Here is a 26,551-nt window from a genome sequence, read left to right as displayed (position 1 = left end):
AAATGTCACTTAAAAAGCCTTTCCTATTTTCTAGGCGGAAGAAGGCTTTCCTTAGGACACTGATTTCTTGCTATTATTTCTCATTAACCAATATATAACCCAAATAGTTATAAGCCATGCTTCTTTTCCACTGCATCAATACAGAGAGAAATAAAATTAAGTATATTCATGTTCATTACAAACAAATCCCATCTAAATAACGTGAAATCACTGAAATTTCACGACTCTGTGCAGATGAAGAACAAACTTTGAAGCTAATTACACTTACATCATGGTTTCCCAAACTGCAGCTGAAGGTAGAGGGCTGTACACAGTGATGTAGATATGACTCAGTTCTTCATAACCAGCTTCCCATTACAATATCTCACCAATTGGACTTAAATAAATAATCACTTGTGTATCTTGCACCTCTAGATTAATCTAGTTCCCAAATAAATGGTGAATGTTGAGAAAAATTAAAAAAAAAAACCCTAAAAATTAATTTGTGGGCCATCATTACTCTTCTGTTACACACTTTGTTCATTCCTGGGACAATGAGAGAATATGCTGTCTCTGAATTACAGATACTCAGTTATAAAGCTTAATGTAGCATATTGAAGGAGATGAATATTCTCAAGCAAATTCACCTAAAAAGCTAGAACTTGTGATGAACATACCTGATACTTTTGAGGAAGGAAACACTGCGAAGAAAGAGAACTAAAACTGCAGTGAAACTGCAACTATTGGTTGTATTATAACAAGATCTGAGCAAGGAAATTACTGGTTTAGGCCCCTGACAAATACATATTGTACTTAAGGGCAGTGCCTCCCCTGAAAATGTCATTGTTCAAGAACCATATCTCATGATTAACAAAAACCTGCATATCAGGGATATCCACATTGAAGGCATCTAGATTTTGCAGGTTGTTACAGCCTAAATATTAATTAATTTTGAACAGTTACTTCAGAACTTTTAAAAATGTGACTCTAATTTCCTTTTCCACAGGAAGTTCTCCAACAGATGATCTTTTCCCTGAATCTTGCATGTGCAACAGCACAAGAAATTCTACAATCATTATTCAGGTTTTTAAAATGACGGTTCCAAGTATCACCTAAATATCTGTAAATTATTAGCACTCAGGAAAGGGCAGGAAAATATTTGTGGTAATTTTAAAGCAGAATAACATTAAAGTGTAATTCTTATATTTGAGATATAAAGTAAATATCCATCTTTCAAAAACAGTCACCCTTCTACTCACATTCAGAGATATACAGAAACAACTAGCTAAGAAATAACTTCAAAATGTGGATATTCTAATGAAAAGAAGACTGCTAATGATCTCCCTCATGAAGTACAAAGTGACCTGCTCACTATAACACAGGAGTAAGTCCAAGACTGTTCCTGCCTACAGGAAGACTTGATTTCTCCTTCATACTTGATGTTTCCTGCTCTCCTTGGTGCTTGTCAGACCACACCTAGAATATTGTGTTCAGTTCTGGTCCCCACTATACAAAAAGGATGCAGACAGGCTGCAGGAGAGGGTCCAGAGAAGTGCCAGGGGGATGAACAGAGCACTGAAGAGCCTGGGAAAGCTGGGTTTGTTCAGCCTGGAGAAGAGAAGGCTTCGGGGAGACATTATGACAATGTTCCAGTACTTAAAGGGTGGCTATCAAGAAGATGGAGACTCCCTATTTACAAAGAGTCACATGGAAAAGAAGGGCTAATGGGCACAAGTTGCTCCTGGGGAGATTCCAACTGGAAACAAGAGGTACATTTTTCACCATGAGGACAGTCAAACATTGGAATAAGTCTCCCAAGGGAAGTGGTAGATTCCCCCACATTGGACAGTTTCAAGCCTCAGCTTGACAGGGTGCTGAGCCATCTCATATAAACTAGAGTAGTACCTAGAAATGGCAGACCAGATGATTCTTGAGGTCCCTTCCAACCTGGCATTCTCTGATTCATACAGTAAAAAAAAAAATAATAAAAAAATAAATCCTTTCTCCCTCTTCAATTGCCTATTTGTGTTCCTCAAAGAAACTGGAAATATCCCACGCAGTTTGTCTTCTTTTCCAGTATCAAATGTAGCTTTTCTCCTGTTTGTTTTAATGGTCTCCAAATCTCCATCACCTCTTAGGCAGTCTTTCTATTCAGTCCCTTAGGCAAACAAACCCCTTCTTTGTCAGTCCTCACAACTAGATTTTTCTGCCCCACATGTTCTGACAATCTTCTCAATCGCAACCCTGCAAGAAGAAAATGTTTGTCTTCATTAACTTAGTAATGATGTTAAAAGAGAGGTTGGTAAAGGACAGCAGAGCCCCTGATGTGCTGTGTCTGCTGTCGGATTCTGCAGAACCCAGAACAAACACCCACATTACAGGAGACAGGAATGAGGTCTGTCAAAGGCCCCACACATAGCAAATGCAAGAAGTAGAAGCAGAATATCCAAAATTCTTCCCCCTCGTGGCTGCTCAGGAGATGGTTCTTCACCTGAAATTACCTGAAAACCATATTATAACTGTATTACAAATAAATGCAGATGCCTGATCCTTTAAGATTGAGCAGCTCTGTTTACTTGGAAAATTAAGAAATGGCTGCCAACGGTAAGGAACTTTCCTTTGCAACGAAAAACATTTACACAATATATTAAAGTTGGTCAATTATAACACAGACTTCAAGAGAAGCATTTTTTAGCAAACAACCTATGACAAAAGCTGACAATATTTCCACTACTGAAGAACACAAGATCATTAATAAAGTGCAGGAACAGAAAAATAAGATTATGTAAAAGAGAGTTCCCTTCAACACAAACCTACAGTAAAGCAACATGTACAACCAAGTGTTCTGCAAATTTTCAAGACAGGCAACTGCAACTTCATGCACAAACACACTGTGTATTACCAGGCCCTCAAGGAGAAGATAACAAAAAACAGAAAGAAAACGTCTGTTGTAGGTTCTGCTTATACATGATGGCATTTCTTATTGACAGAACACAGAGGGTGATCCTAAAGAAAAAGCCAGGAACACTACCAGATCCTACAGCAGCCTCTCATGCAGCTGGTTCAGCACACTCTATGTTGTGCATGCAAACATTCTGAGGTCTAGCGTTGCTGAAGTTTAAATTTTTGGGAAAAAAGCCAGCAATAGAGACCTCTACTGAAATCTCCCAAAGACAATTGTCTTTGACAAGCCCACCCCCCCTAGTTTTCGTCCACACCCACTGTACCTCCCCAGTTCTCTCTACCTTAAGCCTCCAGCCCTTTTTTATATCCTCCTGAAGCTACCAGACTGACCTGGAAGCATGACTCAGCTATAATTATATTAAAATCTAATAAAGGCTCATGTATTTGAGAAGGCAACCTAGCTTAACCCCTGCCTCTCAAATACACCTGTACAGCAAGCAGTCAATCTGAAGCGTAGCCCAACAGTAGGTTTTTTGGGAACTCTGAGTGCAATAATTCATATTTTTATGCTGTTGTTTTTTGGAAAGCTACATTTAGTACGTTATAAAAAAGATCTCTTCCTTTATTTCTATATTGAGAAAGAATCCTAATTGGCCAGAACCAGTCATAAAAATTTAACCATGTTTCTGAAAACATGAGTGCCAAAGGGTAATGCATCGCTAATGGTTGCCAGTGGAATAAATAGCAGTTCTGACGTCAAAACTTTGTTACACTCCAATAACTGGCTCACTTGGGGTTTCAGGTACAGCAAGTTACATGTCAGTTTTAAATAAAGTTATAAAAATAGAATACATGGTGAACCATATTGTCACTATGCAACCTGAAACTACATGATTTATGTCTAATAAAATGTTAATAAAGGTGATATGTAGTATAAAAATAGGTTTTTCTACCTCATAATACCCTTGTAGTTGGATTTGAGAGGGCAAACCAAGGCAGAGATTATTTCTCTTTTGTTTTTCAAAACCTATGGCCAAAACTAGACTAAGAAATTTCAAGTGAAAGTGATATTTTAAAAACATTGATAGTACCTTCACCCAAAAGACACTCTAGTAAAATTCAAATTGTAAAAGTCTGCATTATGATAGTTGTCCGATTCCCTCCCTAATGAACCCACTAAGTAGTAAGTGGCTTTCCTTTGCCTTTCAACACCTTCTATAAAGCAACTACTTAACAGAATTCTCTCTTTACATTTAAATCTGTAAAAGATGCAAATCATGGGCCATGCTTGTATAACCAGTGGTGTACAGGTTGAGTGACAGAGCCACCCAGGTGATGGACCAAACCATGGCACATGTGTGGAGCTTAGTACTTGACTCTTTCCAGCTATGCCTGCACACAGACAGATGTTTAGCTGTGTAAACTAGGGTTATATCCACAGGGAAGGGAATGGGCAATGCTCTTAAGGTAACACACAAGGCTAGAAATATAAAGTGTGATCTGAGAGAAGGTTCCCCAAATGATCATCTGGGATCCCACATAGATAAAACTAGACTATCAGTGCTGGCACTGAACATTACTAATCTTCTTTCTAAATGTGATCATGCAATCTTCCCAAAAGATAACCATAAATGATACATTTTCCTTCTTATGATAGCCAAAATGCTGAGGGACTCCCACAAAAGATGTAAAAATTGAGGTTAGAAGACATCTGCATTTTTGCCAAAATTTTATGATAATTGAGCACACCCAGCAGCTCTCAGTTCTGGAGCTGGAACTTGAAGTGTAATGGCAGTGAGAGATGCATCTACGATGAAGAGTTGGAAGAAGGTAAAGGCCATCCAACAATTAAAACCTCTACTCTGTCACTTAGGTGCAAAATGTTCAATATTGTGAATTATTGCTAAAAAGGAGACCCAGGTCCCCTAAGCATTGCCCTGAGATTTGTCCCTGGAGATGTGCTTTGCAAAGGTTGCCACATGGGGTCATCCTCCTTTGGTCAGGTTATAAACCTCAGAAAATGGTTGTTTCCTAATTGTGGAGATGGTTCAGTTGTGCCTTACAAAGGGCTTAAACTGGAGGAGGGAGGACTGCTCCTCCCTGAGCAGTCTCTGAGCAAGAAGTGAAAAGGTTATTTCCTGACATTAATCCTTACAGATGTCAGGGGTCTACAGTGCCACCCAAATATAAGGAGGCTGGCCCTTTTGAGAGGAAATTCCCAAGGTGGTGCTTCCTCTCTCCCTTCAGCAGGCATCTTGGGCAGAGTCTGTCAAAGGTTCATGTAGTCACTAATAAATTTCTTTCACTTGAATAGCTAGTCTTGTTTATCTCAAATCATTTCAGCCTTGAGCACTTGTTTAAGTATTCCTAGGAGAACAGGCATTATTTCCATTTCAGAGATCAGAATGTGAGCTAAGTAACTGGAATATTTTACCGTGCCTTGCATGGCTGCAAATATACACAAAAATTTGTGTTCACAATTAAAAAAAAATAAATCCCATGCTCAAGATGCTAGTCCAAGAAAACATGCATCCAAAATAAATCCAGTCTGCCTGTAGCCGCTGTAGAGTTCACCTTTCTTTTGCTATAGAGTTTTGGACTCAATATATGTGATAATTTAAAAACTAAATAAGCTGATCTTAAACAATAATTAAAAGTTATACCAATGTGAGCATTTAATACCTGGGTCCTTTGAAAAAGTGTTAGGGCAGTTGGTGCCAATCTGAAGAAAAAAAAAAAAAAAGGAAAAAAACCTGCCAAAAGATGTCCTTACATTTGATCATCATGAGTACCCAAGGTGTGGCAAAAAATAGCTTACTACATATACTTAACTGTTTTCATTGCCAAGTTGTCTACTTCATTTTCAGTACTTGATCCTGAGTAGAAAAAAGGTACTGGGAGCAAAAACTGTCTGCAAATACCTTTTAAACAGTAAATGATACATTTATATATTGCAAGCAAGGCTTTTTCAGCTGCAGAACAGCCCTAATTTTCCAGTAGGTCTTTCCCTCCACTGAGTATCAGCAAATGCTAAAAAAAGAAAAAAAAATAGCAACAAGCAACAACTGCCCTTTCAATGTCCAATGGACTATGGACACAATTCCTTTTCCGAAGACAGGGCAGCTTGCAATCCTTTCAATAAAGGTGACTTTTTTACATGCCATATTAATTTAACTTGCAGCCTCATCACTTTCTAATGTTGTTTTATTTTCTAACACTGCAGAATAACCATTACTTTTTAAACACACCATTGCTCAAAACCACAGACTTACGCTTTGTTTTGCTTTTGCTCCCCACACCACCCCCAGTATCAGCTGGAACACTTGTCTAGCCTGGCAAAACAGAAAATTCATCTCAAGAAGGAACAAGTGTTTCAGCCATGGGTTTTTATGAAGAACAAAGAGCTGGAGAGGAGACAGAACCATCTAAGACTGAGCTTGCTGGGGGCAATGGTGAAGCAATGCACACTCACTGCCTTGGCTGTATCCCCATATTTATCAGTATCCCTCATCTTGTGCTGCATTGAGATTTCTACCTTTTGTCTTCCCACTGGGAAACAGAAGTTCAAACCCTTTCTTACATGACAGAAGTAGCAAAATATCCCACCACTATTAATAACATTCCAAATTTGTTTAAGTCATTAAACAATTAGAGAGGGCGGAGGCAAGAGCTCTGTACATGGGCAATCATGTGGCTCAACTCAAGAAATATATTAAGTACTGAAAAAGGTACAATGAAGATCTTGAGTAAGAAGTTTAACATAATATTTAGTTATCTGCACCCTGCTTTGTTTCTGTAATTGCTCGTATTGTTGGAAATCTCTATTATATCCTAATTTTCTGAGACAGGTGAAGAAGCCTAACTGTTCCATTTCTAAGTGGCGACTCAAAGTGTCTCACAATTATTGTCAAAGCAACACACTCCACATACAAGTTCAGGCCCACTACTTCTCAAAATCTGATTTGAGTCTACTAATGTGAGCACTGGGTTTGTGGAAAGAACACTTTCTTAGCAAGCAACAAGAAAATAGGGAAAGATGCTCCTGATTTGTTGAACCTAAAATACTCCTAGAAGACTCAAACAAAAGCCATGGTTAGCAATAATATTGTTCTTCTGCAAAACAGCCTAATAAAGGTAGGCTTTGGGGGAGGGGACTGAAAAATCAGTGCCTGGTTTTGGTGTAGCTACATTAGGACCACTGAAATCACATAAATACACAGGAATAAGCTCATGTTTAATGTCCCTTTCCCAATAAACGTAAAGTGCAACAGGGTACTCTACTACACAGGTTTATCTGTGAGGGATAATGACAACACAATAATGAAAGCTCCTAGAGCAAACTGCTGGAAAGCAGTTCATTCTATAATTAAGAGCCATAGCACAAGCAAAGAACAGATCAAACCTTGCATCAAATTTCCTGTTGAGCTCCTCGAGAGAATAAGAAAGAGAAACGCCCTTTTATTCCCAATTAGATATTCAGCATTTTTGCAAGACACCAGAAGAATGTAGCTTTATTTTGCTACAGATTCACTCAACACAAATTATTCAGCATATTGAAAATACACTATTTGAAATGTATTTTTACTAGAATATCACATTATGTATCATCATGATACATCCAGGAGTTGGTGCGACATGAAAATATAAACTGCATACCCAAACTCTTTTCAGTACTAATTGTAGCATGAAAACTTTACCAGACATTTATTTAGCATACTGCACGACATGCATTACATTAACAATTTATGCACCTTCTGTTTGAGCCACAAGGGCAATTTTAGAAAAATAATGATTGCAATCAGAGGACATTTAACTGCTATAGTTTCGGCTTCTTTCCTTCTCTTAACTAAAAAGAAAACCAGACTACCTTCTGGTTCAGCATTTAAATCATCATCTTGCAATAACTGCAAAGCCTTCAAAGACCTTTAAAATTAATCAGAACTAGAATAGGCATTTCCAGAAAAAAAGAGGGAAGAAATCCCATTAACTTCAGTCTAGTTTAAGAATAACAAGAGTGTCATTTTGACCCACAGGCTCTTCAAAGTCTAGTTCAAGAATATTAAGACACTCATACCTTTACACATATCTTCCAAAGAAAAGGAAACTAATAGCTTTCAGCACTGTAGATCAAAAGCTCACATACATGAAATCCCACCCTTGTAAAAGGCTGGTGACAGACTTACAAGTTACCTACACTAAATCTAACATTTCAACAGAAAAGACTTAAGTGTTGTAAGAGCCTGTAGAAGCAGGGGAGGAAGCTCAGCTCCAACATAAATAAATCAATATTTTAATCAAACTATTTAAGTACTACTGTATGAAATCTGTGAGGAAAATTTTGGAGTAAGAAAGGAAAGTCTGTCAGTCTTCTTTAGAAGAACCGGAATTTCCTATGCATAAATGAGTACCCTGGGGGAGGGTGTGATTTAAAAAATGAAAATGTATCCCATTGTTTCACATTCAACAAAGTTTTTTACTCTTGAGAAGAAGCATTTAACTCGTTAGTTAAATGCTTGTAAAAGGCTTTATATTATTTGAAAGGATCCTGACGTTTAAGTGGAACATAAGAACAACACAAGAAACTCTTTCAGCATGGTCATGGAAATGGCTGGTTTTGTTCCTCCACTGGTTCTGTAATAATTGAAGATATAATACCTTCCTGCAGTAATGACAACCACCAGACAGACTTATGACTAAGACTCAAAAAAAGCCAAAACCACACAAAAATTGTATGTTAAGGCTGATATCCACTTGAGTGAATGTTCTTGAGAAAAAGCTATAGAGCAACATTTGATAAATTTGAGTAATCACTGCATTAGAGCGGGAAGTTGAGATTCTAAATAAAATTACAATAGAAGAATGATTATTTGAATTGGTTCTATTTCTTACAATAAAACAAATGTTTATACTATCAAGTGCAACTGATGAAATAATACTTATTTTGACTTATAATTTATTTCCTTTGCTCATCAGCATCAACTGCACTACAGGCTCCTGCTGTTTATTGTCCCGGTCGATTTTAAGCCCTTAGGTGACTTGTTAGCAAATTATTTGGAAATAAAAAGTGACGCAAAAAGCTCAGTAAATCCTTATTAATTGTTAACTCACTCTACCTTCAAGCCACCTGCAGTACCTCTTAAAGTTGATTATGGGACAGAAAGACGTCAGAAAGTCTAAACATGGAGAACATTCTGGTTCTAGTTAAAGGGTGCACATTTTTCATATAAAGCTCTATTGAAATCGTCCTTCAAGCTTAACATATTCAAAGAGTCTGACTAAAGTTCTTCAGAGATGTGCTAAACTCAGAACAGGTTGTGACTCAATTGAACATTGCAGTAGTGAAAAGCAAACAAAGTCTCTTTTAGAAGATTTTATTTTAATCAAAAAAAATGAAAACAAGACCAAAAAACCACTAGTTTAGGAACTGCTTTCCTCATCCTGAATATCGTTTACTTAGGGTATGACCTAAACCAGAAGGTCTACTTCACTTTTTTCTTTCAATCATGCCTTCTAAAATACAGTCAAACCCAAATATCCAGTCCCCTCTTACCTTCACAGAAAACCTTCTAAGACCACATGCTACTCTAGAGAGGGGCTTCACTTCCCAAGACAGCAATACTAAGAAGCACTGAACCTTGAATCATGATCTTTTTTCTCCAAATCTTATCATAGGTGGTGAAAAACAAAGTAACAAGCTAAAATTTACTTCACATTTTACTTTTACACAGGAACCTTAAAAAAATCCCCCCAAAACATCAAAGAAAAAAAAACAAACAACCCTCAGAGTTTGCTGTCCAAAAACATAATTTTCAACTTCTCATCAAGTTGTTTAATATTTACAGCACAGACTTGAGAGTTCTTTTTCTTTTTTAAACATGGACATATTCAAAACATCTCTAAGTCAGTCATAACGATTTGAGGATTTGCCAGCATTTAAGATCACAATACAGACAGTACTTTTTTTAAAAAATAGAAAAATTCAGCTGAGTCCAACCTCACCTCTAACAAGTAAAATACTCCCTGCTGAGTTTAAGCAAAGTTGTCAATGACAGAGTTGACTTAAATTCATCTCAAGAGGTCATTTTAGTAACTGATTTGTTACGTTGGTTAGTGTTTCTCCTCTGCAATAGCTTTTTAAGACAAAGATATAAACTACAGCTCAGATTTGTCAAAGGCAATTTGAAATTAGAAATTACATTAATTTTATAAATGAAAAATGGAATTAAAACTCTTAATGAAATCTATTAGAAGTAGTTTTCAGCATATTAAGACACAATCTGCATCCTTATATTCAACTGCATTCTAGGAGTCTGTACACTTACAGTAAAAAAAGATGCAGAACTGGTAAAAAGCTTGGGTACCAGAAACAAACATTTCAACAATATTGGACTTCAGGAGTCAGCTCCTGGAGCAGTCAGATATTGGAGGAATGACAGCAAATGGTGCATGAACAGGTTATTTTTCACAAAAGGAATAAAACTGTCTAAGAATACATTTTAACTTTAACATCCTAGGCTAGAGAGTGCTGTTCTTCAGTGTAAGACATAAGGCCAAACTCCTGATCCTAATGGAAGTGAGGAAGACAAACAGCAGACTACAAATCCCAGGATTCAGGAAAGACTTCAGCCTGTTTAGGGAATGGATAAGCAGGAGGCCTTGGGAGGGTCTCCTGACATGGAAAGGAACTCAGGATAATTCCAATGAACTATCTCTGCAAAGTGCAAGAGAATCCATGCCCATCTCAGGGGAAAAAAAAAAAGAGGCAGCAAGAGGCCAGCTTGGCTAAATAGGGAAATGCTGGCAGGACCTAAATGCCAAATAAAATAAAAAAAAATATTCAAAGAAAAAAAAAAAAAAGAAATTGATTGTTAAGTGAGAGAAGCTGGACAAGCTACCAAAGAGTATAAAAAGAAACCCTGAGCTGGATTGCTCTGGGCTGGAATTAGGACCATCTAAATCTGCCTGAAACTATAACTGGGAAGGAGTATGTCCTGAACACATGGAAAATATGGATGACTGGAGAATGGCACAAGTGACCTAATAATAAATTTCACTGAAAAGGCTGAGGTAATAAAAGCCTTTGGCCAAATATTTACTGGCAAAATCTGTTCTAAGTGTACCCACTCTCACAGACTAGGAGAGAAATGTGCTAACACCACATCACAGGAGGACCAAGCAAGATGGTCACACACAGCAGCTGGACATGTACAAGGCCAAGGGATCAGATGACATATATCCAAAAGTGTTGAGAGAGGGGGTTGATGTTACCACAAAGCCACTGTATCAGCTTTAAGAAACTGTGGTGATCAGGTCCCTGATGACTAGAAAAAGGTCAGTGTCACAATAGCTTCAAAAACTCACCAGGAAGGACAGAGTCCAGAGAACTACAGGCTGGCAGACCTCACCTCCATCACTGCAGAAACCATACAGTTAGTCCTCATGGAAACTATTCCCTAGCACATGAAGATCATAAGCAGGGCAGCCAAGGCAAAAGACTCCTGGCCAGCCAGATTGCTTTCTAAGACAAAATAACTGGCTCTGTGGATAACAGGAAAGCTGCGGATTTAATTAGATTTTAATATAATTTGGGGTGGGTTTTTTTTCCTCCATTACCAACATGGAAGGCACCAACTGAATGTATGGGCAAAAAGCTGGATTCAAAGGCTATTGGTACAATGGATCAGAGTGACTTGAACCTGAAGTCTAACAGGAGAGAAGAGCCGTTTTTCAGAGGGAAAGTCCTGTCAGACCTGACAGGGGTGTGGAATTTTGAATTGAAAACTTAAGTTTCAGTGCTTGAAGTCTTTATACTACATTTGTGACTGCAGAATGAATGGCTAAATGTATTTCTGTGTACCATGACTTTATTACCCGTTAATTCTGATAAACTTGCAAAACTGACTCATTGAGAAGCTTCCAGATTGGCACTCAAATATTGACTTTTATTTCTGTAATTACGGTTAGAGAGAGGAGAGGACAAGACACTTTTATTTCTGCACACTTCTATTTCTCAATGTTCAATATCTCACTAAGTATGGAATTAAAAATGGAAACACATCTCTTTGAAACTAAGAAATTCCCTTGATTATACAATGAGATTCAGTTCTTGTTTCTAGCCATAGTTAGATAAAGGTCTTAGAGCCATGAAATCATTGCACAGAAAAAGAAGTTTAGAATTTTTAAAAGTTTAAAACATTCATTAGAATTTTGTTTTATTCATATTTCTTGCTGCAATATATCTAAATTTATAATAAACTAGTGTCTCAAGAAAACAGCTATGAAAAAGGACACCAAATTAATACCAAAAACCTCCAGCAGCTTCTTTTCCAGTCCATTGGTTATCTGCAAAATACTCAAAATTCAAGGCTACTTCACACATCACTTTGATGCCCTATCAGGCACAGGACCAGGCAAAACAAAGGAACAGATGAGACCATGTACCTGCTCCTTATTCTGCTAAATTGCCCACAAACCTGTAGTATTCCCAATGCCTGGTAACAGTAATATGGAAATTCTAGATAACAAGAAAGATCTGCGAGGTCTCATCTACTTTGTACTGTAAAACAAATAGTAAAAACAGATCAAAGATTGGTCAACAGTTTCATGATTGGTCATAAAATTTCTCATTACTTACCAGCCATTTTAGCCAATGCTATTATTAATCTATTCAAATGTTGATAAAATGGTTATTTTGAAAGCAGAATAGAAAAAAAAAATGCATTTTGTTTTCAGAAATTTAATTTTTTTCCATGTCACAGGGCACTAGCCAAACATGCAGAAAGAAGATCATTCATACTACACAACTGATAAACTACAATACAAAAATCCTACCTTAAACATATTATAAAAACAATCCTATTTGTGGGGTCCCCCTCATTATCATACCACACTATTAGCCTTCATACTCAGTCTTCCCTTAACTATGGGTTTTGACACATATCGTAGAAACACAGAATACGAGGTTGAAGGGACCTCAAGGATCATCTGCTGACTTTTTAACAGCTGCTCTCCCAGTTTCACAGGAAACAGGTTCCTAGTTTCTTCCAATAAGCAAATGGGCACATTTTCAGGTCCCTATGTAACAACTAGAATAAAATAAATAAATAAAAGCATTGCTTCCCAAGAGATAAAGATGCAAAGCCTTGGGGGAAGGGAGTGCTGCTTATCTTCCTCATTCCCTTCCCAGTCTACTTCAAGGCAAGTAAGGGTGGTAGCAGGTGGCACAGATCACCTTGAAGATGAATGGCCAATCTGGATATCATTATCCGAAATAATTTGGTTCTGTTTTCCTGACTCATATTTAAAAATTTAACTTTCAGCAGCCTCTAAGGTCTCGTGATCAGTGCAAGACTATAGTAAGCAACACCAATATGACAGATTGTTTCTGCTGTTGAGACATAACATTTGCATTACTTCTTACAAATGTGTGTGTCAAGAGTTAAGGTCAATTACTAGTCAATATTGGTCTCAAACATGTGCACTGTTCAGTGGTGACAAGGCCACAGGTAACTTCCATTTCAAATTACATGTTTTCTTCACCATGGTTTTACACAGAAATTGTCCAAAATCTCTCTATCCAAATTTTTGCTGCTTGATCAAGCTAAATTGCTGTGTTTCAGGCATCCAAAAACAAAGCCAGCAATTAAATGTCTGATTTTACTTTCAGTCCTTTGAATATTCTGCACAACACTTGGCACAGCTGAGTCACAAAGGCCAATATCAAATTAAAATGCAAATGCTGTTTATTATTATGACAAGAAACAAAATAGAATTACATCGTCAAACACGAAGTAATTCATTTTTATAGTTTATGTCACTTATATGCATAATCCTAATGTATCTATGATATGAATAAAAGTATTTGACTCAGTCAGAAAAATAATGTGTACTCCAAGTAACTTCCCCATATATTTGTATTTCATACTTAGTTAAGTGTGAAGCTCAATACTTATACAAAAAACGTGTTGATAAATATTTTCAGTCTACCAGCTTTTTTGTTGTTGTTTTATTTACTTAGTAAACAACATACATAGCTTAAACAATAATCTTTCTGGACCTTCTCTTAGTAAGTGACAAGAACCATTGTGTTCCTGCATTTCTATCATCTCTACCTTCATATGAAAATGCTGGAATCTTCTACTGTCAAAAATTACGGTCAAGGTACTGATGAATACACTTGTCTTTATTATCTGAAACAAGGAGGAGTATTTTGACACAGTTTACATCCTCTTGCTTTGTGCAGAGTGCCTCAATGCTCCCTATTGTAAATGTGAATAAAAATAAGTCATATATACAGCTCTTGACAAACAGCAATCTAAATATTAAATTACCATCTTCTCAACAGGACAAAAAGATCTGCACACAACTCATTACCAGGTGCAAAAAACTTCAGATTAGAACCTACACTCTCTTCATTTCCTCCTCTCATTAAAAAAAACCCTAAAACCAAAACCAGCACCTTGAGTTTCACTGTTATAAAAAAAAAAACACAAAAAACCTGAAAGGAATACTCCAGTGTCCTTTATGAAACAGTGATTTTTATAAACCCCTGTTTAGTAACTGTAACTGTTTTGTTACTCCAATGAAAAATATGCCCAGAACTCAACTGTTTAGCTAAAAAAAAAAATGCTCTAAATATTTATAAAAGAAATTTCTAAATGTATTTGACATGTACATTTTAAACTATTTTAATTATAATTTAACTTCAACAAACAGAAGACGTTTTATGTGTATTTTAGTAATGAAGTGGTCACCAAAGTAATGTAAAAGTCACCTAAACTCCTATAAAAACTTTCTTATCAAAACCAAGAAGATGGGAAACTAGCTGAAGGGAAAAGCTGATGTGTCCTTTGTAGATCACATAAGTTCAATGATTATTTCAGCATTATAATTATTTACTTAATAACAGAAAGACATCTGTTCGTTCTAGAAATAAAGCTACAACCCAAATTAAGCTTCACAGAACTGTCCTCAGAAACACTCTGCATGTAAGAACTATAACATTAAACTTTTAAAATGTTCTGAGCACTTTTATACTACACTGACATAGAAGGATTAAAAAAAACCAATATAATGGACATGTCTGGAACTACTGCTGGATAAAGTAACACGTGGCACTGCGTTCCATATGAATTTGAGCTAGCAGGTATATAAAATGTCCTTAAAAATAAATTCAGGATTTGGACATTTGTACTGAAAATAAATTCAAATCACTATCATACCAATTGATAAAGATCAATTATTCACAAAACTCTAATTATACTGAATCTTAATAATGAAATGTAATATTACTCTATAATGGTAAATACATGGAACTAGAACAGTTCACTGCTTTAAAGCAAATACTTGCAAACTTTTCTTCAGAGCTCAAACTGGTCAACATATTTCCTAAGATTTTCCTACTAAAACAGTAGGATGATGCAGCTTCTCTTGAGACTACTCAGCTCAAAATGGCAGCAATTTGTTTTCCTAAACTGGCAACATATAAAAGGGCTGTCCTGACTCTTTTGATTGGAAAGTACATTAAATCTAGCAGTGGCACATGAGAACTTCTGTATGAAGACAGAGACAGAACCCCAAATTTCTGACATGACATTGACTGTAATTTTCAGAATTAATATAACTATCAAATAATTTTACCAAAGTAAAAGAAATAAATATACAGAACATCAAAAAAAATAAGAGTCTTGTAAATAGAATGTCTTGATAGACTGATTAGTATTTAATAATTCTCCAGATATTTCTATTGCTAAATAAAAGCTTCAGTGAGAATGTCAACATAACCACATGCCTTGCAACTTGTGCCACTGAATATACAGAGGCAATATTTGGACATACCTATGTTCTTAAAAGACACTTTACTCCTTTAAGATGTAAACAGTGCAAATAAGGACTCCTCTTTTATGTAACCAGTATATGAAATTTAAAGTTAGTTACTAATGTTGGAAATGGCCTGTAGCCATCCCACCTCAATGCCTGAGCTAGACAGATCTCCCAACTTAAATAGGAGTCAGGCCAGGACAGGATTTGGTTGCAACTGAGGCAGAAAAAATTAGAGCTCTGAAGTGATTTTAATACATTTATAGTGTTTAAATTGAGCAGATAGAGAGGTTTTCCTTGTCATTCAGTATTAAAATCCTGGTATGATACAGTGCTAAAAGAATTCTGAATTGGAGAGATGTTGATATCACGTTCATCAGTCTTTAACATCCTAGACCTTAAACATAAAAAGCTCTGGTCCAGCTTCCCAAACATACACATTAACTTGCTTCAGTCAATATAAAGTGAAATCTTTTCTGCCTTTACTTACTATGTAATAAAAGTAAGAGCTGTTTTCTGACTTCCTATGCATAAAATAGCTAACATCTCCTGCCATTGGCACTACATACCAGTTTTAAGATCCACTGCGCAGGCAATATTGGCACTGAGAAAACTTCTCAGTTTTGGACCCCATTCAGCCCCTCCATATATATATGGACATGGTAGCAACTCACACTTGCAAGCATATGCCCACTCTGTGAAGTGCAGTGTATGAGATTTTTCATATCTATCTCTGAGGAAAGGAAGAAACATGCTCGAAGCTGAATCTGACCAAAGAGACAGAGTAAAACCCCAGTGCACCAAGGATATGCTTAGTGGAGCCTGCTGGACAACCTGCTTATTCTAGAAAAAAAATTCACTTATTTCAGACAACTCACAAACTTGCTTTCTCTTGGGCTTTTTCATTCCCCATAAAAAAGTAAATTAGGATTTTTATATCTAAAAGACCACAGGTAAATACACTTTCAACTGAGTAACTCATGGACACTACCGAAATCACAAGCGGAAGATATTAAGCCATTTAGACAAACAGTTGCAACCAACTCATTCAACCTTCTCAAGCTTCAGTTTGACACCTGAAGACTGGTTGTCTGCTCAATCACCATACTGAGGTTTGTCATCCTTTTGTATTATGATCTTCATGGCTTTCTCCTAGACACATATTCCCAAACTTACTTCTAACACTGAACTACATATTGTTTTAAAGAAACACTTGGATCTGTGCATCATTTTTCTTCCATCTCCTTTTCTAAAGAGGTTCTGTTTGCCTACCTGGTCTTAAACTATGCCACGTTTTGAGGATGCTTAGGAGGTGTTCATAGATCTCTGATTATTTCCACATGAAATGTGCTGTTTAAGTCAAACAAATGCTTTCTGCTTGTATGAATAGACATACAAATTGAAGAGATGTAAGGTATTCTCTAGATGGTGCCATGTTATTTTCCATGGGTGACAATCTCGTTGATACTTCTGGTTTTCAAACATCCTTTATAGAAAAACATCAATAAAACACAAAACAGAAAGATAAAAAGAGTGACTAAACTATACAGAAAGTATTGCACTGCTCAGGAGCTAACTTAATGTTTACCTCTATTCCTTTAGCAAAAACATATTATGCACACTATCACGGACAGTAACTTTCCCTGTCCAGAGAAAACATCAAGAAAACTCTCACACAATTGGCCTTGGCCCATTGATCCAGCCTGTTCAGATCCCTCTGCAAATCCTTCCTACCCACAGGCAGGTCAACATTCCTGCCCAGCTGGGTGTCATCTGCAAACTTACTGAGATTGCACCTGATTCCCTCATCCAGATCATTGATAAAGATATTAACCAGCACTGGCCCCAACACTGAGCCCTGGAGAGCACCACTTGTAACTGGTCACCAACTGGAGTTAACTGCATTCACCATAACTCTTTGGGCGCAGCCCACCAGCCAGTTTTTTACCCAGTGAAGTGGGCACTAGTCCATACCAAGAGCAGCCAGTTTCTCCAGAAGAATGCTGTGGGAAGCAGCGTCAAGGGCTTTACTAAAGCCCAGGCAAAAACATCCAGAGTCTTTCCCTCTGAAGCTGACAAGGTTTTAAGAAAGCACTAATGGGCCAAGGTAAAAAAGAATGTACAAAGGGAATAAAAACAACAGTGAAAAGTAGACTGTTGCATGTGCTTTGTATGTCAGGGCAACTTTCCATTGGGCCCAAATTTAAACCAGAAACTCAATGTATTGAAGGATCAGAACATATGTATGAAAGCAAAGCTTTTGAGTCATTTGGAGACTTGCACAGCTGGAACTTAGGCAACAGGAGAAAGAATTTTAATTCCTCATCTTTTAATAATGAAACTTATTTATGTTTGCTACCCAAATAAACCTTTTGGGGAACAAAATACATGACAGAAAAGCACTATTTTAATATAAGGGTCTTCAGTGGTCTATTTAGTTTTCCAAATTACATTTTTCTGTCTCATACTTAAAGCAATTAATTTATTTATGTTGCCTACATTTGAGAGGCAGGCAGATGTTGGCAAACAAGGAAAATTCTTAAGGAATAACACTACAGGTAACTAATTAACTTACTTATATATAGTCAAGGCATCATTATAACAAATATGCCTTGATTGCACAGTTACTTGTATCCCTTATGCACTACAGTCAAAAGTTAAATAGTAGCCTATACATTACACTCACACAAGCACCTAAATTAAGCTTACTGCAACTGAAAAAAGTTTTTTTTTCCCTAGAAATGAACAAAATAAATTCTGTTTTCCCCAGAACATACAATACACAGCTGATAGTTCTTCCCCACTTATTCTATAAACTTTGCGTAACCCTGAAAACAAAACCCGTAAGCACCATCACACCTAAAAATGACTTTAGAACTACAATAAAATGGCAGCTAAGTTGTATGAGGAACTTTATACTATTTACCCTTCTTTCAGGGCACAACTTCTTATTCTGCTCAGAGAATTACAACGAACATATTGTCTTCTCTGTGTAGGCTTTGCGTAGGTTACTCATACTTAAAAGTTTGCTACGATACTGGTTAATTGCCAGATTTCAGCCACCTCTGTAACCTCTCCCTTTCAGTGGGTGTGAAAGGGTTTACTTGTAATATATATTGCTACTGACTGAATTTCATCTTGTTCTCCTGGATTCTCAGCAGCAATTCCCAAGTTAGAGGCTTCCCCAGAAAGCACGTCAAAGGATTCCCACCCACACACTGAATATCTAACAGGCCCTGACCCATTTTCTCCTTATTAAAGCAACATTAGATATTTTTTTTTTAAATATATATCATAAACAGAGTGGCTAAATTAATGCAAGAATTGCAGCTGGAACTCTACCCACCTCAGATTTTAGTCTGACAAAATCACTACCAAGAAGCAGGGACACACGTTTAAAATACACACATGAAATGTATTTTTCCTCAGTGTTCTCATTCAGTTAGTTATTACTCCAGTTGTCTTTCAGCTAAGTTCAAGGAGGACTCCATTTATTAGTTCTGAATATAGAAAAGTCCCCTAATTTAGCCATGCTTATCTCTTCTTCCAACCATTTGGGCATATTTCTGCAACTTGAGCTTTAATAATCTTGTAACTCAGTGACATAAGATATGGGATACTTAAAAAATGAGGCCCCACAAGGAGTAACAGTTGGAAATATATGGTTTTACCAAGATTACTGTTACCTAACCAGAATAAGCAATAGCAATTAACACTGAATACTTCTAAGGGAAGTGTTACAGCAGGGAGGACTGCTGCAAATACTACTGCAAGACTAAAGATCCATAATGTAGTTGATATGCTGGAATTCGTTAACATTCCCAATTAAACAGGTACAATCTTCTGTTTTAAATAGAAACAAAATGACAACAGAAGATTCAATTGATACATGACTTTCAATTTGCACAATTTCAGACATAGTGGGAATCAGATGATACTCGTTACAGTTGCATAACAACTACCTCCTGCCACCTCCAAAGGAAGACAAGCACTTGGTAAGTCAAATAACCTCTCCCAAAACAGCAATGCTAAACAGAAGAGGTGAAAAAAAAACAACCTAGAAGAGAAAAACCATGGAGCTGTGCAGCAGCTCTTCAGTCACATCTATGGCTGTCTTTATTACAGAAGGGGCAGCCCTACACTTCTCTCAGCCTGCAATTGCATGCTGCCAGTGCCAGTTTTAAGACAGCACAACTATTTCTGTGGCTGCCTGGTGAAACAGGTGAGGAAACTATTTTATTTAACAGTACACCTGACCAGATAAAGATATCAACTAGATGAATTATTCCCTGAGCTTTTGATGTCAACACAGATTGGAATTAAACTGATAAAATTATGAGAAAAGATTTCTTTCTAACACAGTGCAGAAAGTGGACAATAAAAACCCTTAGTATTAGATCAGCCATCTTTTAATGAATACTACAGGAAAAATTTCCATTTATGAAAGTTCCATAACTCTAAAGTAAATCCCTTATGCTTACAACCAACTTGTAAGTAAACCCTAGCTTTACTTCTTATTTACAAATTATAAACCTTCTCCTTCCCTCACTTAATTTAGCTACACTTTATGCAACTCTCTTCATATGGAAACCAGAGTAAATAGTGAGCATGTGTATGAACATGATTTTACCTTAATTTTCAATATAAACTATTATGAAAGATACATTTACCTTCTGAAAAAGAACACACCTGTCCTTTCCAGAAAGAAAGACAGGAGATGAGGGAAAACACCAAAACAAGGAAGAATATTGCTTTGTGCCCAGAATATATATTCAAGTGGCATGCAATCATCTTTCAGTGACTAACACTTCTGTCTAACAACTTAACACTGTTACTTAAGAATTCACTTCACTGTAATGATAACTTGTGTCTATAAAGGCAGACCACACCATGTCTGGAGTCCAAGTAACCAAGTTTATATGATTTTACAAACAAAATTAGGAACTGGGAGACCTCCTTTGTTCTTAAAGCCATAGCAAGTTAGATTGACTGTAATACTATATTGATTAAAGCTCATATTTAAACAAATATAAGCAAGCAGAGAATTAACAATGTTGATCATCGGCAGAAAATCATCCAACACTTCTAAAAATATCTTAATCTACCCAGAAAATAAACTTCCTCCATACCCAGATTTGCATAGGATACATTGCAGATGAACATATTTTGAATAAGATCTTTTCACATTACTATCATTTAAAGACCAGAATTAGGACTGGAAAATCATTTCAGAGTGTGATCCTGACAATCCCTATTCATCATAGTCTGTGCTGTGTAAATGCTTCTGAAAACTTATTAAATATAAGATTGGCTTTTGTTTGGACTACTTTTTTTTCCTCTGACACAAAGAACAGAAGACTTTACAAGTCCAATGACATCTGGTGGAGTTTGCAGGCTTAGTTTAAAAGAAAATGAACTTTTCTTGCCAATATTCTGTGCACTATTTTGTCAAAGGGAGTATTCTCTGGAGTAGTAACAGTTGGGAGAGGAATTCTACAAATTTGTAACTACACACTGTGTGTCACTTCAGCCCACAAAGATCTGAAATTCAAAGAAATATAATTAAGTAGTCTTACAGAGCAGGATGACTACTAACTGAGCTATGCTTTCTTATCACGTGCTTTTAATTTTTCCCACTGGGCCTCTGACAATGACACGAGAAGCAAGGAAAGCACAGTTTACTTTTAGAAAAGGTGAGGAATACCTTCTGCATTGCTGGAATACTATTGCGTCTCAGAACTCCTTTTTATGCAAGACAACATGACTAAACAACCAGGTGTTTCTTTATCCCCCTCTATCAATTTTCTTCTCATTGGAAAGATTTGCTCTTCCTCATGTAAAAAGCTCTTTTGAAATAAATACTCTTTCAACATGCCAGTAAGTGTCCTTTCATTCCTACTTTCCCTAAATTATTTCATATTATTTAGGTTTCTATCTACGCATTTTAATTTCTTGGTCAAATTCAAGCATTTTCTGAAAAGCTCATATTCAGGTTTACATATTGCACACTTTTGCATGATTGTACTCATGCTCTGGCCTGTTTCTTGAATAAAATAAATAAGACCTTTGTATAAATAAAAAACCTAAAAATTTATATTTAGCAATTGCTCATTTAGCAAATTCAAGACTCTTTTTAAAAAGAAAGTTGATGTATGACTTGACACACAAATAGCAGCTTATTAAATTGTTTAGTAGTTTCTGAAGCCAGTGGCAAAGTATTTGTCAAACCTAATACTGAATAACAATTATTTTTATAAATGAAAATATTCGTAAGTCACACTTAAATTACCTTAAAATTGAATTTAGAAGTACATTATTCCATCCTTTTTGTGAAGTATTTACCACAAAGTGTATGGTTTTGTACAATAACAGAAACATCTCAAAGCATGTGAATGTTTTTAAAATAAATTTAAAAATATAAAACAGGCTGCTTGTTGTATACTCAAAATTAACAGAGTACAAAATATGCATTTAACATCATACACCTCAGAACTTGCACACAATTACTCATAAATAAACTTGATCTCCTATTTAAAGGAGTACATGCAGCATATAATGATATTCTACAATAAGCCATTAAAAACTATATATTAAAACCATAAAAATGTATTAAATTGTGTATATACTACCTTAGCATCAACCTTATCTTGAAAATATTTGTGGCAGGAGAAGACAACTTACGGGTAGGATTCTGAAAGCTGCTGAGCTATTTTATAAGCTGTGGGGTCTCTGTCCAGTGCATAGACAGTGATGTCTCTGGCTTTCTCTAGCAGAGCTCTAGTATGACCTCCAGCTCCAAACGTCATGTCAAGGAAACACTGTTAATTGAAAAAGACAACACCATTAACCTAGAACAGAAAGCAACTGTTGATTTAAAGCTTCTTCTACATAGGATTATAGGAAGTAATCAGCAACACTTTGCTGCAAGAGTGTGTCTAAAAGAAAGGCTGATGGATTTGTGTACCAATTTAAAAAAAATTACACTGTCATAGTTTTATACCACAGATCAAAGTGTGATGGCAGCACAGGCATGTATATGTTCTCACTGGGACTAACTGAACTAGCACAGAAAATATGACTTTCAAGACACAGTACCACTGATTTCAGGTTCACTGTGCTAGGACAAAACCATGTATTTAGGTTATCAACACATGCCAAAGCCCAGTCCTGCTGCATCTTCTCTGCCATCATTACACATGTTAATTAGATGCAGAATAGCATAGGAATTCCCACCTTAACACCAATCCCATTTCAATTACTGTCATGACATACTCTATGGGCTTGAGTTACACCTTTTGATAAACAATGTACATTTCCTTGCTTCCAAGGAATACTTAACCAGCCATGGACACATGTCATGTCCACATTTTTTATTCTTCTGGACTAGAACTTACGACACATTCAAGGAAATTTGAACGTGCTATAAAACATATGTAGATTCAGCACAAGTTGAGTAAGAATGGGCACTCAAATTCTTATAGCAAGTCTCTCAGAACTCAAAGTTCCAGAAAACAGAAAATGGAAATTTCACATCCCTGCCACCAAAAAATGTCACCAAAAAAACCCAACAACACTAAAATAACCCCAAAACAAACAAACAAAAAGCAACACACACAAAAAAAACCCCAAACAAAACCTAAAACAAAACTAAAAATATTTTCTATCTCAGAGTTGAGAAGGGTGATGGGGCCATCAAATATCACAGAGATCAGGTGACTTCAAAACGCTGGTTAATTCCCAGCGACATCACAGAAGAGAACATCTGGAGCAAACGGTTTGCCTCAAAAAGGAGACTGAGCAACTGGTTTGCAGCAGGTCGCAACATGAGAAAGGAAGAAGCAGAAAGGCAGCTGAGAAAAGGCTTTGGAAAGGTGAACACTGCTCTCATTATGGCTCTGCAGCTTCTGGAGGCTCATTCTAGAAAGGTTTCTCTAGTCAAAGCCCATTAGACCAACAGACTTTAATCTTGAGACTTTCCTAAGAAGCACTGACTTGGAACACAGCCAACCACCTTGACCCAAGGCAGGTTGGGCCATAAGATTCCACAAGCAGGAGAAACACAAGAAAATTAGCTAGAACTTAATGCTGGTTTAAGCCTTTTGTTACTTGTAAAACAGCAGTACTGTTCCTAGAAGCTGCCCCCTGTGCTTTCCTCCTTTGGCCTGACAACACCATGTTGAACTGCTCAAATGTCAAGAGCTATTTGTTGACTGAAACAACTGGCTCTTCACCTAGTGATACAGAGGTTGTACTACTGCAATTCCACCTAGGAAATATTTCCTTTTCAAATCACTGAGAAAGTATCTGTAATTCTACACTCTAGGCAAAACATATTGCATTTAGAAATAGACTGATTTTTAATTGTTTTGTGACAGTGTATTTAAAACAAAGCAGAAATGCAACTGAACAGCATCTTTTCTAGCTTCTGCATCTCAGAACTCTCAGAACTCTTCCCTCTCTGTTGATTTAACTGACCTCTGTTGACTGGGGGGAAAATCAGACTCCATCCAAGCTAAACTAGGACAGATTATCCATAACATTCCATATGGACACCTGGTATTTTGGGGTTTTTTCCACTTTTCAAATAATTATTTTTTTAAAGTATCAGTTTTTGAAGACCACATATAATAGGCATTCATATTGCATATAAATTAATGTGCACTAAACCTATTTACAAATATTACACACCCCAAAAGTAAGCAGGGAAATTTTAAGGGAAATTTTTTAACTTCTGTCTTGTAAGAATTATGATTCAACCACAGATTCCCTTTGGATGAAAACAGAAATTCAAAAGCAATGAAGAAAGACCCATTTTTCAGAAATGATTTTTAGAAAACATAAACAAAAGCTTTTAGATGGAAACCCCATAATAATAAACATTGAATATTTATGAAACTCATTCAGCTCTACTGGGGCTAAAAGTAAGTGAATATTAGGATCCTTTATGATTTTAGGCTCTCATAATTTATTTGTGTTATACCAACATGCTTCCTGAGCCTATGATCTGTAAGTAGAAATTCACGATAATATTTTCCTGGAGAAAAAAATATTTAGTTGCTTCATCTTCCAATATTAAATTGCACCATTCATTTGAAGAAATAAAGAACTTATTTTTATAAATATTTTTTTTTGTAAGCAGTATGTATAAGACAGTTATATTAGGATATAATATCCATAACCCATAAATGCTCTCACAAACTATTTAAGCACTCTGATTATCTTCTGCCATAACAAAACCAAAAGTATACTCACTGAAAGCTATTTGATAAGCAAAACCAATCAGAAAAGTGGGGGCATTCCTTAAAACACAACTAGCCACAAAAATTTAGCTAAGTTTTGAAAATATTTGCATATATTAAAAACTCCAAGCTACTCAAAACATTTTATCTGTAAGCTCTCATGTTACCAATGTTCAGACTCAGAGAACCTCTGATATAATAGAGAGGCCATTCAGTGATTTTTTGGACTGTATTGTTATTTGTACTATTCTTGTAAAAATCCAATACTGGCTATTGAATGGGATATTAAACCAATTAGCAAACTTTGTATTACCTTTCTTAAATGAATATGATTAATTTTAAAGTATAACTGCTAACTCTGCATTTAGCTTAGAGAATTGCAAAAATTACCATGAATTCTAGAAAATATGCATATGCTATTAAATTACAGTTTTCAAGAGTTATCTAATATTCTCTAATTTCCACTCAAACTTATTTCTATTGAATCCTTACCTGAAATAATGTACATAAGCAATAAATAGACTTCTCACTTTTATCTTCTATTTCTGCAGAAAAATCCCTTCAGAAAAACATCACAAAACAACAGAAAATTAAACCCACCTTTTTATTTCTTACATAGGATTAACTCAGAAATGCACTCAAAAAACTGTCACAACAGTCTCAAGAGTCATTTAGATGTACACTTATTCTGCAGCAGCAGAATTATTCTCCAAACAATCACAATCAGTCTAAATTACATCATAATTCCTGTTGGAAGAAACAAGGTCTAATCAACATGAGTAACATCATCTAGGTTGAGTTTGGTTGTTTGTTTAAAAAAGAATGAAAAACTGCTCTTATTTAATAACACAGCTAGACATTTAACAATAACATTTTTGAAAACCTTGACATTTCCTTGTCTGAAACAGACCTAGTGTTGGAAGGAAGAGTCAAGGAAGGCACAGGAAGTGCTAGAAGTAAGCAGCTATTTACATCATCTTTAAAATAAATTTAAAAAATGGGTATGTTACTAATGTGAAGCTCCAGAAAAATGTTCTCTTTCTTCACCAATGGGTCTAGCAATTTTCTTATTTCTTGCACATCTGTTCATTTCCTAAACATCTAAATCTTCTCAGTGATCTCTATTACACAGGTTTTATCCTCTGTGCCCCTTTCTCACCAACATTTCTGTACTACGGAGAAGGTCCTTTGTTTCATCAAGTTTGACTAGCACAAAATGAAAAGATGACTTAGGGACCTTTCTGGCCAAACATATATCCAGACAATTTTACCATTTAAGCAATATTTAATTTGGAAAAAAAAGGCAGTATTATTTTTTTAAGACCTTGCAGCTCATCCAAGAATACTTACATCTGTTACTTTGCTCATCTCACCTTTCCTCAAACCCATCTGCCTCTGCTTTCAATAATTCTAAATTTGATAAACTTTAAGCTTCATGAACTCCTGACACATGCTGAATATTAATGCATCATACAGAAGTTCTCACAACTAAAGCAAAAAATTAATACTAGCAGTGCAAAGGAGAGAAAAGAAAGGATAAGGATTGTTATAGCATGACATTATGCTAAGCTCTCAATACTGTGACTGCATCTAAAAGCTTTAGTTAAGAA

General features: G+C 36.1%; 1 protein-coding gene across 3 annotated transcripts in view; it reads right to left on the bottom strand.

The window, feature by feature from the left end:
- The window catches only part of METTL15 (methyltransferase like 15), an 80,584-nt gene that overhangs the window by 19,091 nt on the left and 34,942 nt on the right, over positions 1 to 26,551 (bottom strand). For all 3 annotated transcript variants that reach the window (XM_051621269.1, XM_051621272.1, XM_051621271.1), the window contains one exon: positions 22,384 to 22,520. In XM_051621269.1, coding sequence (XP_051477229.1) covers positions 22,384 to 22,520 — 137 coding nt within the window. The remainder of the gene's footprint in view (positions 1 to 22,383; positions 22,521 to 26,551) is intronic.

This window comes from Apus apus, chromosome 5 (genome assembly GCF_020740795.1).
Source record: "Apus apus isolate bApuApu2 chromosome 5, bApuApu2.pri.cur, whole genome shotgun sequence".
Classification (NCBI taxonomy): Eukaryota; Metazoa; Chordata; class Aves; order Apodiformes; family Apodidae; genus Apus; species Apus apus.
This window is presented reverse-complemented; position numbering and strand designations above follow the sequence as displayed.